General features: G+C 36.2%; 1 protein-coding gene across 3 annotated transcripts in view; it reads left to right on the top strand.

The window, feature by feature from the left end:
- The window catches only part of BBS7 (Bardet-Biedl syndrome 7), a 44,604-nt gene that overhangs the window by 15,422 nt on the left and 15,858 nt on the right, over nucleotides 1-13,324 (top strand). For all 3 annotated transcript variants that reach the window (XM_036852278.1, XM_036852277.1, XM_036852276.1), the window contains exons 6-12: nucleotides 717-789; nucleotides 1,226-1,342; nucleotides 3,468-3,598; nucleotides 8,249-8,333; nucleotides 9,073-9,175; nucleotides 10,820-11,012; nucleotides 11,485-11,559. In XM_036852278.1, coding sequence (XP_036708173.1) covers nucleotides 717-789; nucleotides 1,226-1,342; nucleotides 3,468-3,598; nucleotides 8,249-8,333; nucleotides 9,073-9,175; nucleotides 10,820-11,012; nucleotides 11,485-11,559 — 777 coding nt within the window. The remainder of the gene's footprint in view (nucleotides 1-716; nucleotides 790-1,225; nucleotides 1,343-3,467; nucleotides 3,599-8,248; nucleotides 8,334-9,072; nucleotides 9,176-10,819; nucleotides 11,013-11,484; nucleotides 11,560-13,324) is intronic.

Here is a 13,324-nt window from a genome sequence, read left to right as displayed (position 1 = left end):
AAAGCATATGGCTTTTATATATTCTATATATATTTAAAAATTTTAAACAATAATGGTATACCAGATTTACTGTAATTTTGCCAATGTTTTTTCATTGAGTGATTTATCATATTTTTTCTATGTGAATTTAATACTTCTACCTCATTCTTTAACAGCTTCACAAATACTATTCACAAATACTATGCATTATAAGTGACAAAATTGAAAAAAAGACAAATAAAAGGATTTAACTGTTTTCTTATCTAAATAGCAGGTCATTCTGCCTCTTACTCGAGTGGATTTCGGAAATATCCAAAGACAAGGCCAGAATTTTCCTTAGGAAGTAACTTTGAGTCTGTTTTAATGTGCTCTAAGTTAAAGCCCTTGAGTTAGACAGGACAGAAGAAACAACTTGTTCCTGGAAAGTTTTGATAGGGAAATTTACCAGTGTCAAGTTTTCAGGCAAACAAAGTACCTAAAGTGAAAAGTATTCAAAGTGGAGAATATTTGAAATATTTATTTCCTCACTCTTTATATTTTGTATGTGTATATTTTTATTATAAAATGAGTCGACATGTGCAGAATTGCTAACAAATAGAAGTTAATATTCACAATCTAGTATTTTTCAGTAGTTTTATTCCAGGGTTCTTTATATGAATATTGATATTATCTATGAATACCTCTATTACTTTAAATTTGTCTTTTGTTTTAGTTTTAAAATACTTGTTCTCCTTCAGGGATCTGATGTGATGTATGAAATTGAAGTTCCTGGCCCACCTACTGTTTTAGCCCTACAAAATGGAAATGGCGGTAATCAGAGCTTTATTTTTGACAATCAAATAAGGGAGTGAGTTACGTTATTTAAGTTTAGATATTTCAGGTTTTTTAATCATTTAACTATATATTAAGTGAAAATGGGAAATTGTAGGAAGAACATGAACTGGAATAGAGACAGTTGTCTTCTAACTTGCCAGTAGCTAACAGTAATGTGTTATTGAACTTTAATTTTTTAGTTTCCTCATCTTAAAATTAGTTGATGAGGAAAGGTCTTATCTCTTACGGTTATAAATTCTGTGAATGTATAACCATCCTTCTAAATTAAGTAAATTAATTAAAATCTGTCTTTTTTATAATATTTTATATGAGATTTTTACATGAGGGACAATACATATGAAAATATTTCAATTTTAAAGAAATAGTGTGAGTTGTGGGGTAAATATAATATGTTGACTTTAAATATAACTAGGTGACTCTGGAGAAGACCTTTTGTATGGAACGTCAGATGGAAAACTTGGGCTTATTCAGATCACTACATCCAAACCAATACACAAGTGGGAAATTCGAAATGAGAAAAAGAGGGGAGGTATTTTTTAAAATTAATTAATTAATTTATTTATTTATGGCTGCATTGGGTCTTCATTGCTGCACGTGGGCTTTCTCTAGTTGCGGCAAGCAGGGGCTATTCTTTGTTGCGGTGCACAGGCTTCTCAATGTGGTGCCTTCTCTTGTTGCGGAGCGCGGTCTCTAGGTGCGCGGGCTTCAGTAGTTGTGGCACGTGGGCTCAGTAATAGTGGCTCATGGGCTCTAGAGTGCAGGCTCAGTAGTTGTGGCACATGGGGTTAGTTGCTCCGTGGCATGTGGCATCTTCCCGGACCAGGGCTCAAACCCGTATCCCCTGCATTGGCAGGCGGATTCTTAACCACTGCACCACCAGGGAAGTCGGGGGGTATGTTTTTGATATAATTCAGATTCTGAATTTCAGTGATTATTAAATAAAATATACTGGGAATTCTGTGGTGATTCAGTGGTTAGGACTCTGTGCTTTCACTTCCAAGGGCGTGGGTTCAATAGATAGATAAATAGGTCAACCTACATTATATAGTTCATTCTGTTTTATTTATTCATAATGTATAGCAGACTTAGCAATTTACAGAGCTGCCTCAGGTTTATTTACTGTTTGTTTATTTAGTAGGTCTATCATACTTTTGCCATAATTTTTAAAGTAAGATATGCTAATAGTAAATTGGGATGGATAGGCTTTTATGGACTAATGTCTATCTATGACATTAATCTATGCTCAAATCCATTTTTCGTTTTTTTTTTTAAAGGATGAAAGGTAGTTATTTATTTATTTATTTATGGCTGTGTTGGGTCTTCATTTCTGTGGGAAGGCTTTCTCTAGTTGTGGCAAGCGGGGGCCACTCTTCATCGTGGTGCGCGGGCCCCTCACCATCGCGGCCTCTCTCATTGCGAAGCACAGGCTCCAGACGCGCAGGCTCAGTAGTTGTGGCTCACGGGCCCAGCCGCTCCGCGGCATGTAGGATCTTCCCAGACCAGGGCTTGAACCCGTGACCCCTGCATTGGCAGGCAGATCCCCAACCACTGCACCACCAGGGAAGCCCCATTTTTCGTTTTTTGCTGTAGGGAATTAATTGGAATTTGGGAGTACTTGGTGTGAGGCAAAGAAGTGCAGTCGGGTCAGGGAATATTCCTTTTTTCTAAGGAATTTATACCTTTCTAAGGGGAATTTATATCTGACTTGGTAGGTTTGGATGGCTATTTATAAGTACAGCATGAGATCTGATTAACAAGAAAATGTGTTAACAATGTAAAAGATTTAAGGGAAAAGAATGTCCAGGAAGAGGAAAAAATAAAGGCAGAGGACTTGAGGTAGAGGTAAACTCGATTCATTTGAGGAGAAGAAGGAAGACCAATGTGGCTAAATATATTCATATGGCATGAGATGAAGTCACAGAGGTAGGGTAAAGCCAAATCACGTAGGTCCTCAGGAGCCTTGGTAAAGGGGTTTGAATTTTAATCTAACTGTAGTGGGAAGTCATTGGAAAATTGTAAGTGGGGGTATGATGTGGTCTAATTTACCAAACTAAAACAAAAACACTCCGTGGAGAGTGGGTTTGCAGGGAAGCAGGTCAAAATTAGAGGCATGGATTTCAATTGGGAAGTTATTGTTATAGTTCTTCTGTTTTGTTTTGTTTTTTTAATTTTTATTTATTTATTTATTTGTTTTTTTATATTTGCCTGTGTTGGGTCTTTGTTGCTGCACGCAGGCTTTCTCTAGTTGTGGCGAGCGGAGGCTACTCTTTGTTGCGGTGCGTGGGCTTCTCATTGTTGTGGCTTCTCTTGTGGAGCACGGGCTCTAGGCGCACGGGCTTCAGTAGTTGTAGCATGTGGGCTCCGTAGTTGTGGCACACGGGCTCTAGAGCGCAGGCTCAGTAGTCGTGGCGCCTGGGCTTAGTTGCTTCGCAGCACGTGGGATCTTCCTGGCCCAGGACTCAAACCCGTGTCCCCTGCATCAGCAGGCGGATTCTTAACCACTGCGCCACCAGGGAAGCCCTATAGTTGTTTTAATTTACCCTGGTTTTTTTTTTCGTACTCTGATTTGATATATATATTTTTTCATTCATACTTGGTATATTTTTTACTATAATATCAATTTTATTGATAACTTATCACTTACCTTTTTAAAGGTATTTTGTGTATTGACAGCTTTGACATTGTGGGTGATGGGGTTAAAGATTTACTTGTTGGAAGAGATGATGGAATGGTGGAAGTGTATAGTTTTGATAATGCAAATGAGCCTGTTCTACGATTTGATCAGGTAAGTTCACTTTTATAAAGACTATATATGCTTATTATTCATCAAACAATTATAGAGATGACTGACAGTTTGTGTTTTATTAAAGGAAATATATTAAAATCTTGTGTTTGGCTTAATATATCTCTGCTTTGATATTATCAAAATCTTCTCTAGACTACTCTTATGTTTGAATAAATGACTATTGCCCTCAAGCTGAACAATAAATTACTTTTTTACTTGATTTCTAAATACTGTATATCCAAATTATTAAATGTATTACCTTAGTTTCTATAATGCATAATAGATTACAGGAGTAACATTTATATGTTTAGGTAGCATAAATGAGATTGTGTTATTTTAAAGTAATAAGGTTTTAGGAATAAACTTCGTATTGTTAAGACAATATCAAAAATATCCTTAAGCAGAGAGGGAAAAGTAGCAATTTCACTTCTCGCCACCCAAGATCCACAGTATGAGAAGAAATACTAGATAAGAGTAATTTTTAGTTCAAAAATTTTAAGTGTAATTAAGCTTGTTTATCCCAAGGTGCAGAGTCACATGGAGAAGCATTCTGGCATAAACTGAATCTTTCATTTTCATAAAGTGGTGTTCTCCTGTCCAGGGTTTCCCCATCCTGCCTCATGCATGATGTATTGAGGCTGTTTAACAACAGCAGCAAAAATCCACAATTCAGTATGAACTTTTCTTTCTTTGTCTAATTTCTCTAATAGTGGTAAAAGTTCTCCCAGTACCTACTTTAATTGCATATCAGTAAATAACAGATATTTTGATACATAGATAAAGTATATTATTATATAGATAATATGGGGATAAAAACATTATACAACTTATTTTCTGGATTTATTTTGTACTTGTTTATCTTTCTTTGGTGCAAAAAGTTACCTTGCTAATGATGCAAATAATAGTTTAGGCTTAAAGGTACATAATAATCCTGTGTTGGTGATCTCCCATTTTTTTCTCATCAACCCCTGAGAAACTTTCCCATTTAGACCCCAAGTTTCCTCTTTGACTTCTATTCCGAACCCCAGTAATGACATAGCATGTCTCCCCTCTGCCACGTGTGGCACTAAGAATTCCTGTCTTCCCAATCTTTCTTCTGTTTGTCTGATGATAGAGGTACTGCTTCCATGTTGTGTTAAGGCTGCGAATATGCTGCCTCATCTTGATTCATGACGTCACTCTCTTTATTGTTTTCCTAATCAGGAGAAGTCCTCTTATCTGACATAGTCTGGACTGATGGTTGATTAATCAAAAAAGTTAAGGAGCAGATCATAAAAAGACAATATGTACATACCTTAAACATCACATTTTAATTTAAACTTATAAATATATATTTATTCACCAATATTTTGAGCAGTGACCAAGGTCTATTCTTGTGAGTTCCCCTAATTGGCATTCCATGTTGTTACTTACATAAAACATGTCTATACTATGTTGTCTAGGATCTCCTGTGTTATGGTTCTATGACTGTTTTTTTTTTTTTCAATTTTTATTTATTTATTTATTTATTTATGGCTGTGTTGGGTCTTCGTTTCTGTGCGAGGGCTTTCTATAGTTGCGGCAAGTGGGGGCCACTCTTCATCGCGATGCGCGGGCCTCTCACTATCGCGGCCTCTCGTTGCGGAGCACAGGCTCCAGACGCGCAGGCTCAGTAATTGTGGCTCACGGGCCTAGTTGCTCCGCGGCATGTGGGATCCTCCCAGACCAGGGCTCGAACCCGTGTCCCCTGCATTGGCAGGCAGATTCTCAACCACTGCGCCACCAGGGAAGCCCTATGACTGTTTTTTTTTAAGGTGTAAGTTGAATTAACTAAATCTACAACTCCAAGACTTTTATAAAAAGGTACTTGAAGTACATAAGATAAATGAATTTCATTAAAATGTTGTATTGGCAAAAAACATGTAGAAATTAACAGTTTTTTAATTTTTGTAACTTTTTCTGAGTACATTAGGTTAAATAAGGTACTTCTAAGTGAGTGAAAGAGTAAGTTATAATTAATAGTCACTCAATAAACCACTCAGAAAGTGAGAATGTGTGTGACTCGGTAAAACATTCTTCTGTAGTCAGCTGGTTTCCAGTGTTTTGCTTTCAATAAATAGAAGGAGAACCTAATCAAGGTGTCAGATGATACATCATTAAACATTTTCAGTGGTAGATCAGATGATTTTAGGTATGTAACTTGGAAGATATTTAAACAATAGAGTGAACTTTTTTTTTTTTTAAATTCTGTTTCTACCCCATGAGTCCTCCTCCCATTTCTTCTTTATTTTTTTTTTAAACAGATTATTTTTTAAATTTATTTATTTATTTATTTATGGCTGTGTTGGGTCTTCGTTTCTGTGCGAGGGCTTTCTCTAGTTGTGGCAAGCGGGGGCCACTCTTCATCGCGGTGCGCGGGCCTCACTATCGCGGCCTCTCGTTGCAGAGCACAGGCTCCAGACGCGCAGGCTCAGTAATCATGGCTCACGGGCCCAGTTGCTCCATGGCATGTGGGATCTTCCCAGACCAGGGCTCGAACCCGTGTCCCCTGCATTGGCAGGCAGACTCTCAAACACTGCACCACCAGGGAAGCCCCTAGAGTGAACTTTCTACAACAAAATTTCTTTTAGTCTCATCAGTATCTTTATGGGACTAAGCTCGATTAGCGCTTCTATCTATGAAAATGAAAAAAAGGAATAGGACTGATGTTGAACTCAGTCTCATTCTATCAATATATAAATAATACTCATTTGTGATACATGAATAATTTAGAAGGAAAAAATGTCCCATTCGTCGCATGAGATACATTTCCTATAGAATTTTGTTTTAGTGGTTAGTTATTATTTAAAAATATAAAACATATATTTGTTGATCAATTGTGAAATACTAATAATTAGGACAATAGAAATTTCTAATGCTTAGAGCTTTTTAATCACAGAAGATAAAAAAATTCTGTTTCTTTTTTCTTGGTTGCAGAGAAGTATAAAAGAATTTCAAGCATATGAGTACATTACATTAAGATAAATATATGTGGGGGAAGTGGAGTGAAAATAGAAGTTCAGGGAACAATGTAAAATTTCCAGCTGTGAAAGAAGGATTTGTTTTTTCATTTTTAAGTCAATTGTGTATATAAATTCGTCTTGATATTTAGGTTCATTGGGTATGATTGGGATGTGATTATGTGACAGTTTTATTTTAAAATTAAAATCTCTAAAACTTCCAGACATTACCTTCTTTGTAACTATTTAAAGTGGTGATGAAAATCTGAAAGTCAGTTTAAAAATGTACACAGGGATGGATGCAGTTTTGTTTGTTTGTTTTTTTCAGAATTAACTTTAGCGAGAACATGAACAAAAAAGTTTGAAGAATTCTAGTGTATATGAAATCCACTGGGACACTTGTTAAAAATGCACCTATTGGGGAATTCCCTGGTGGTCCAGTGGTTAGGACTCTGCACTTCCCTTGCACGGGGCACGGGTTCCATCCCTAGTCGGAAAGCTAAGATTCCTGCAAGATGTGCAGTGCGGCCAAAAAAAAAAAATGCACCTATGAACCTAACTTCATGCAAATGTATAATCAAACCTTTGTTACTTGAATCTCTCAGGTAATTAGCTCAGGAACAGCTAAGATAGCCTGATTTGCAGAATAGCTCAGAGGTTTGCCTCCTACAGGGAGGATGAAGAGAACTATCATTTTTAATGCTGGTGTCCATTCCCTCTACCTTCTCCTTTAGGACAATGGTTCTGGGCCTTGCCTGGTAATAATTACCTGGCAGAGCTACTGGTCAAACCCATTAATGGGTTGCCAACACATTTTTTTTTAAATGAAAGATAATAGATTAGAATATATCAGAATATAACAAAAACCTTTTAAGTTATATCTGTTGTTGTATATGTTCATGTGTGAATTATACCAGCTTGCAATATGAAACTTATTGCTTGCTTTCCAAATAGCCTGAAAGCCACTGAACTAGAGTGCTTGTTAAAAATACAGATTCCTAGTTGACTCACCCAAGTGATTATTGTCAGACAAGTTTGGGAAGTATTGCTTAAAAGAGATATAAACCCTGAACCATGTGAAAAACTTGGTTTCTCTCCATAGTAGCAAATTGTCTAAAGGTTCCATGTAAGCTAGCATCTTCTTTATTCTTCTAAAAAACTATTTGGAGAAAACACATGAGAGGTGGTCTGTGGAATTCAGATAATAAACTAAATGTATTGAGAGTTTTGCTTGTGTAATTTTTTTTTTTTTGGCCACGTGGCTTGTGGGATCCTAGTTTCCCAACAAGGGATGGAACCCGGGCCCCCTGCAGTGGAAGCATGGAGTCCTAACCACTGGACTTCCAGGGAATTCCCACTTCCGTCATTTTTTTAAAAAAACTTATTTCTTTATATAAATAAATGATTTTGCTCATTAGATGACTACTGTAGCTGAGTGGTACACACAGATATATGAATCATTTTCAATCTTCTTTCCCCAAATTAAAAAGCACTGGAATTTTCAGCCATTTGTGCAGGATTTTCATCTTTCCAATCTCAGTGTCTACACATAATAAGTATTCAATAAATATATGTTGAATGTTGGGAGACAGGAAAATAAGTTTTGTGGCTTATTATTTCACATATCTGTGAAATTTTATTGATGACGTGCTTGATCTTAAATTTATTTTAGACATTGTCTGAGAGTGTCACATCTATCCAGGGTGGTTGTGTAGGGAAAGATGGCTATGATGAAATCGTGGTATCCACATATTCAGGTAAGGTAAATGGTAATAGCTAGTTGAAGAAAGAATCAATAATAAAAAATATAAACTTAATAAATTGCTTTTGATGATTACTTTTTAAAATGTTTATTAGTAAGTCACTCTTACCTACAGCATTAAAAGCTTTAATGGTTAAAAAATAAGAAAGGAAGGAGTAGGTGTATTGATTTATAAAACAGTTAATATTTGAATAATACTTTTTAAAAGTGCTTAGTATATCTCTAGCATCTTTGAAAATTAAATGCTATCCTTTGGTTTAAAAAGAATTATTTACTGAAATTTAGTTTGTTTTGTTACTGTGTACATTTCTTATAAAACTTGCTTTTGAGTAGGTCATTTTTGTATTCTCACAATAGTTATATGAGTTTAACTTCCCATGAAAATAATTTCTGAAAGACAACTTTTATTCATCAGCCAGTTTTTGCATTTACTAGAATGTGTTGACTTATTCCATACTTGAAAACTAAAACTTTAAATTAAGAAGTGAAAGATTTCCTTAATCGTAGTATTACAATATTTCAGGCAAAACAAAAATGGTATCCAAAGTAATTTCTTTATGGTTTGAATATCTTCTAGCTTGATTTCTTTTGCGTTTTGTTTTGTCTTGTTTTTTGAAAAGAAATAAGTCCAAGACTAAGTGAGGTTGATGTTGGTGGACACAGGGGCATGTATCGTGGGTTTCTTTTAACACTAGCAGCACTTACTGGTGCACGATTGTAATTCATCTCTGCAGGCTGGGTTACAGGTCTGACAACAGAGCCTATTCATAAGGAAAGTGGACCAGGAGAAGAACTAAAAATTAATCAGGAGATGCAGAATAAAATTTCTTCTTTACGGTAATTTTGGATTTTTGTTTGCTTCTTTTTTTTTCATTTCATAAAGTGTGTGATTGTTGTTTTTTTCTTATTTATAAATGCAGTATATTTTATTGGAAGGAATTATACATTTCATTAGTTTATCACCTTTTTTAATGAAAGTTTATCAGTTTGAGAAAATTAGCAGTAAGTGCTGATTAATATTTTGGAGTTAGAAGTACACTTTTTATATGTTTTATTCTATGCTGATTTTTTTCTTAGATCAAGAATTGTATTTTTTCATTCATTTATTATAAACAGTTACAGTGGTTTTTTTGTTTGTTTGTTTTCATAGACATTAGAAAGAAACTAACACAGATGGCTCTATTCCTCATTAATTCTAATGTTTCCTGCTCTTGTGGACCCTTCTGAGTCTGTAACTTTGGCTTATAAGTTTTCTTACTGGAAATGAGTAATGTTGACTCTCTTAGACACAGGGATTGCTTTCATGGCCTGTTCAGTTTGACAAGTCCTGTGAAAATGGCCTCAAGGAAAATTGCTGCATACAATGAAGAAGTGGGAGTCGCTGAAACTTGTAATGACCAGTCCCCTTACCCTAGCCCTTCAGCCCTCAGCCCTCAGGAGTGAGGCTGATCCTTCTTTGGTGGTAGTTGATGGCTACAGAAGTGTTTGAGGCAACAAAATGCCACAAGTACTAGTTCACTAAAGCCACACCACCAGTTCACCACAAACCAGTTCACCAAAGTCACCAAGAGAGAAAGCTCTAATGTTCATGCAGCAAGGACACCAAGGAGAGTCAATGAACTACTATCTCATGTCCTCAGTACAATACCTCATATTTATAACCAAGTCAACCCCCTCCTGATTCCACTGCAGTGTATGTTCACGAGAAGCTTATGTCTATTTTGTTCATTCAGCACCCGGATCATAAGTACATAGAGTCACTCAGTAAATATTTCTTGGGCGAATGAATCTTTTCCTTTGTTTAGTGCACAGATCCCCTTCCAAGCGCCTTCCCAGACTTTTCCCCCTAAATTGGGGCTAGTAGCTAAACCTCATGTTGTTCTACCCTAGTTACTATTTACTTCATTTCCTTTCCCTTTAACTGGAGCAGCTCTAAGCAATGCCTGCACTGTTCAATCTCCAACACTTGGTAGAACTTCAGCTGTACCTCTGGCTCGTGATTATCCTTGTGGTCTCCAAAATATTCATACTCAGCAGCCTTCTTATTTTGTCTATCGTCCCTAATGTCTTACTGAAAGGTACATGTTTACTGATTTCACACGTTTTGTTTCTTCTTATTAAATCTAATATGTTCCTCTACCCCAGAACAATCAGTTTCTTTTCTTATTAGTGCTATATGTGACTGTAACCAGATTCATGTATTAGGATTGATTATTTGCAGCCTGCCTTGATTCTTACAACGCCTTATTAATATTGCTGGTGTGGGGCTGAGTAGATGTTTTAATTTTTAGATCAGAGATAAATAATGTGGAACCATTTGGTCAGTCATAGAAGTAAAAATTTTGTTCCTATTAGTGTTATAGTTCTAACTCAACCAATAAAAATGCATTTTGCAGCAGTAAATGTCTCAGACTTTTGTAATTCTAAGGATCTCAAATGTTTATACTTATGGGTGACAAAGTTGTATGTATTTTCCTCTAGGAGTGAGTTGGAACATCTGCAATATAAGGTACTACAGGAAAGAGAAAAATATCAACAGTCTTCTCAGTCAAGCAAAGCAAAATCAGCAGTACCTTCATTTAGTGTAAATGACAAGTTTACATTAAATAAAGATGATGCCAGCTACAGCCTTATCTTAGAGGTGCAGACAGCGATAGATAATGTCTTAATACAGGTAAGCAAAATGTCTAATTTCTTTGTTTCATGGCTGGATCTATTTTGCAAACTAGTCATATGCACTAATTATTATTGAACACTTTTAAACAGTGATTTTAAATGTTTATCTTAATCTTCCATTAGCTAATCAGTTGGCTCATAGATTATTTAAATTATGTCTTTACTTTTTATTTATCCCGTACATATTAAACAAAAGACCAATGGACTTAAGTTTCAGGAAGACCTAGAAAGGACATTAAAGATTTGTTCTCTGATTAGCCTTTAGGAGAATCTTAACAGAGATGTGACTTAGAAAACTCCAGTATTTTATATCGTTATTAGAATTTTTTAAGTTCCAACTACTAAACTAATACAGCCTGCTCACTCACCATCAGTTTCGAGGTAGATAATCTCAAAAGGTGAAAATATGTGCTGTGAGAATTCTTAGTTTTTCATCTGAACCTTTTTTTTTTTTTTTATATTGACTGCAGAGTGATGTTCCAATAGATTTACTAGATGTGGATAAAAATTCTGCTGTTGTCAGCTTTAGCAGCTGTGATTCTGAGGTGAGTAAAAATATAAAGAATTCTTCAAATGCTTTCTTTCCATTATGCCATTTTGTATAAAGCCTATAAATGCTACTAGTGTTTGATGTTTCTTCTGTATTTCCTTTCATAACCCTTCCCTCAAAATCTGCTTCTACTCTCTTTCCCTATCCTCAGAAAATCCAGAAGCTGGAGTGTTGTCTTAAATTCCTTCCTCTCTCTGATCTGTTAAATCCAGTTACAGTAGTTCCCCCTTTATCTGCTGGAGATACATTCCAAGACCCCCAGTGGATGCCTGAAATCACGAATAGTACGGAACCCCTGTATGATACGATGTTTCTTTCAGCATCACTATTTTTGCACTTTGGAGCTGCTATTAAGTAAAACATGGGTTATTTGAACACAAGCACTGCAATACCATGAAGGTTGGTCTATGTAATAACTGAGATGGTTCCTAAGTGACTAACGGGCGGGTAGCATATACAGCATGAATATGCTGGACAAAGGGATGATTCATGTCCCAGACAGGATGGAGTGGGATGTCGCAAGTTCTCATCACACTACTCAGAACGGTGTGCAATTTAAAACTTATGAATTGCTTACTTCTGGAATTTTCTATTTAATATTTTCAGACCACAGTTGCCTGTGGGTAACTGAAACCCTGAAAAGCGAAACCACAGATAAGGGGGGTGCTGCTGTAGTCACTAATTTCTGTCATTTCCACCTCCTTGCTCTTCTACATCTACTCTGCTTCATTTGCACTTCTGTTAACCTTCCTGGCCCTCATAATGCTTTTGCTTGAACTCCTCGTCTGCCAGTTTCTGTGCCTCCAGTATTGCCTCTCACCTCCAGGCTATGCTGTGCACTGCCACCAGAGAGGCCTTCCTAAAAGACAAACATCACCGTGTCAATCCTTTTCTCAAAGCCTTTTAAAGATTCCTTATTTCCTGAGCTGCATGTAAGTCAAGATTCCTCACTGTAGCATAAAAAACTTTGCAAAATTCAGCTCTTGATTACATCTCCAACTTAATCTCTCACCAGCTGCTACCTTCCCTCCCATGCACATGATTTCTGCCAAACTGAAGTTCTTAAAATTTCTTGAAAATGCTATACAGTTCACACATTCCTACATTTAAACATGATCTGTTCCATCTGCCTGCCTTTCCTCACTTTTTCTTGTTGACTCTTGCTTAGCCTTCATTCCACAGACATTTATTGAACACTTACTATGTGCCAAGTACCCGGGATGAGACCATATCAGAGCTTTTGGATGCGCTTACTGTATCACTTCTTTCTGCGTGGTACTGGCTGACTAGCAGTCTCAGAGCTTAGGTGTGGCTCCTGAAGAGAAGTTAGGGTTCAGAGAAGGTCTGGAGCAGCTGCATTGGAGAAGGCAAGCCAGAGCAGGAAATGGTGACTGGAGTTGGCATTAAAAAGGGAAGGATGACAAGAGTAGATAAAGAACAAAGTTGATAGTTATATTAGGGAATAATTTTCAGAATAATTTCAGAGTAAAGCTTTTTTTTTGATAAGAGATTTTATAGCAGTTGTATTATGTTATCATATGTGCTTTGTCATCCCTGTTTGAGAACAAAACATAAAAGATTAAGATCTACATTTTTATGATCATTTAAAAAACAAGTTAGTATGAACTTCAGATCTTTAATTCCTAAATTACAGTGAAAGATTAACCTGTTTATATCACTGCAGGATTCTTTGAAATGAGTATTTCATACTAATTTAAAACCTATTTTCTAGAATGATGGCTTAAAAAACAAATCTTATG

Source organism: Balaenoptera musculus, chromosome 5, assembly GCF_009873245.2.
Source record: "Balaenoptera musculus isolate JJ_BM4_2016_0621 chromosome 5, mBalMus1.pri.v3, whole genome shotgun sequence".
NCBI lineage: Eukaryota > Metazoa > Chordata > Mammalia > Artiodactyla > Balaenopteridae > Balaenoptera > Balaenoptera musculus.
This window is presented reverse-complemented; position numbering and strand designations above follow the sequence as displayed.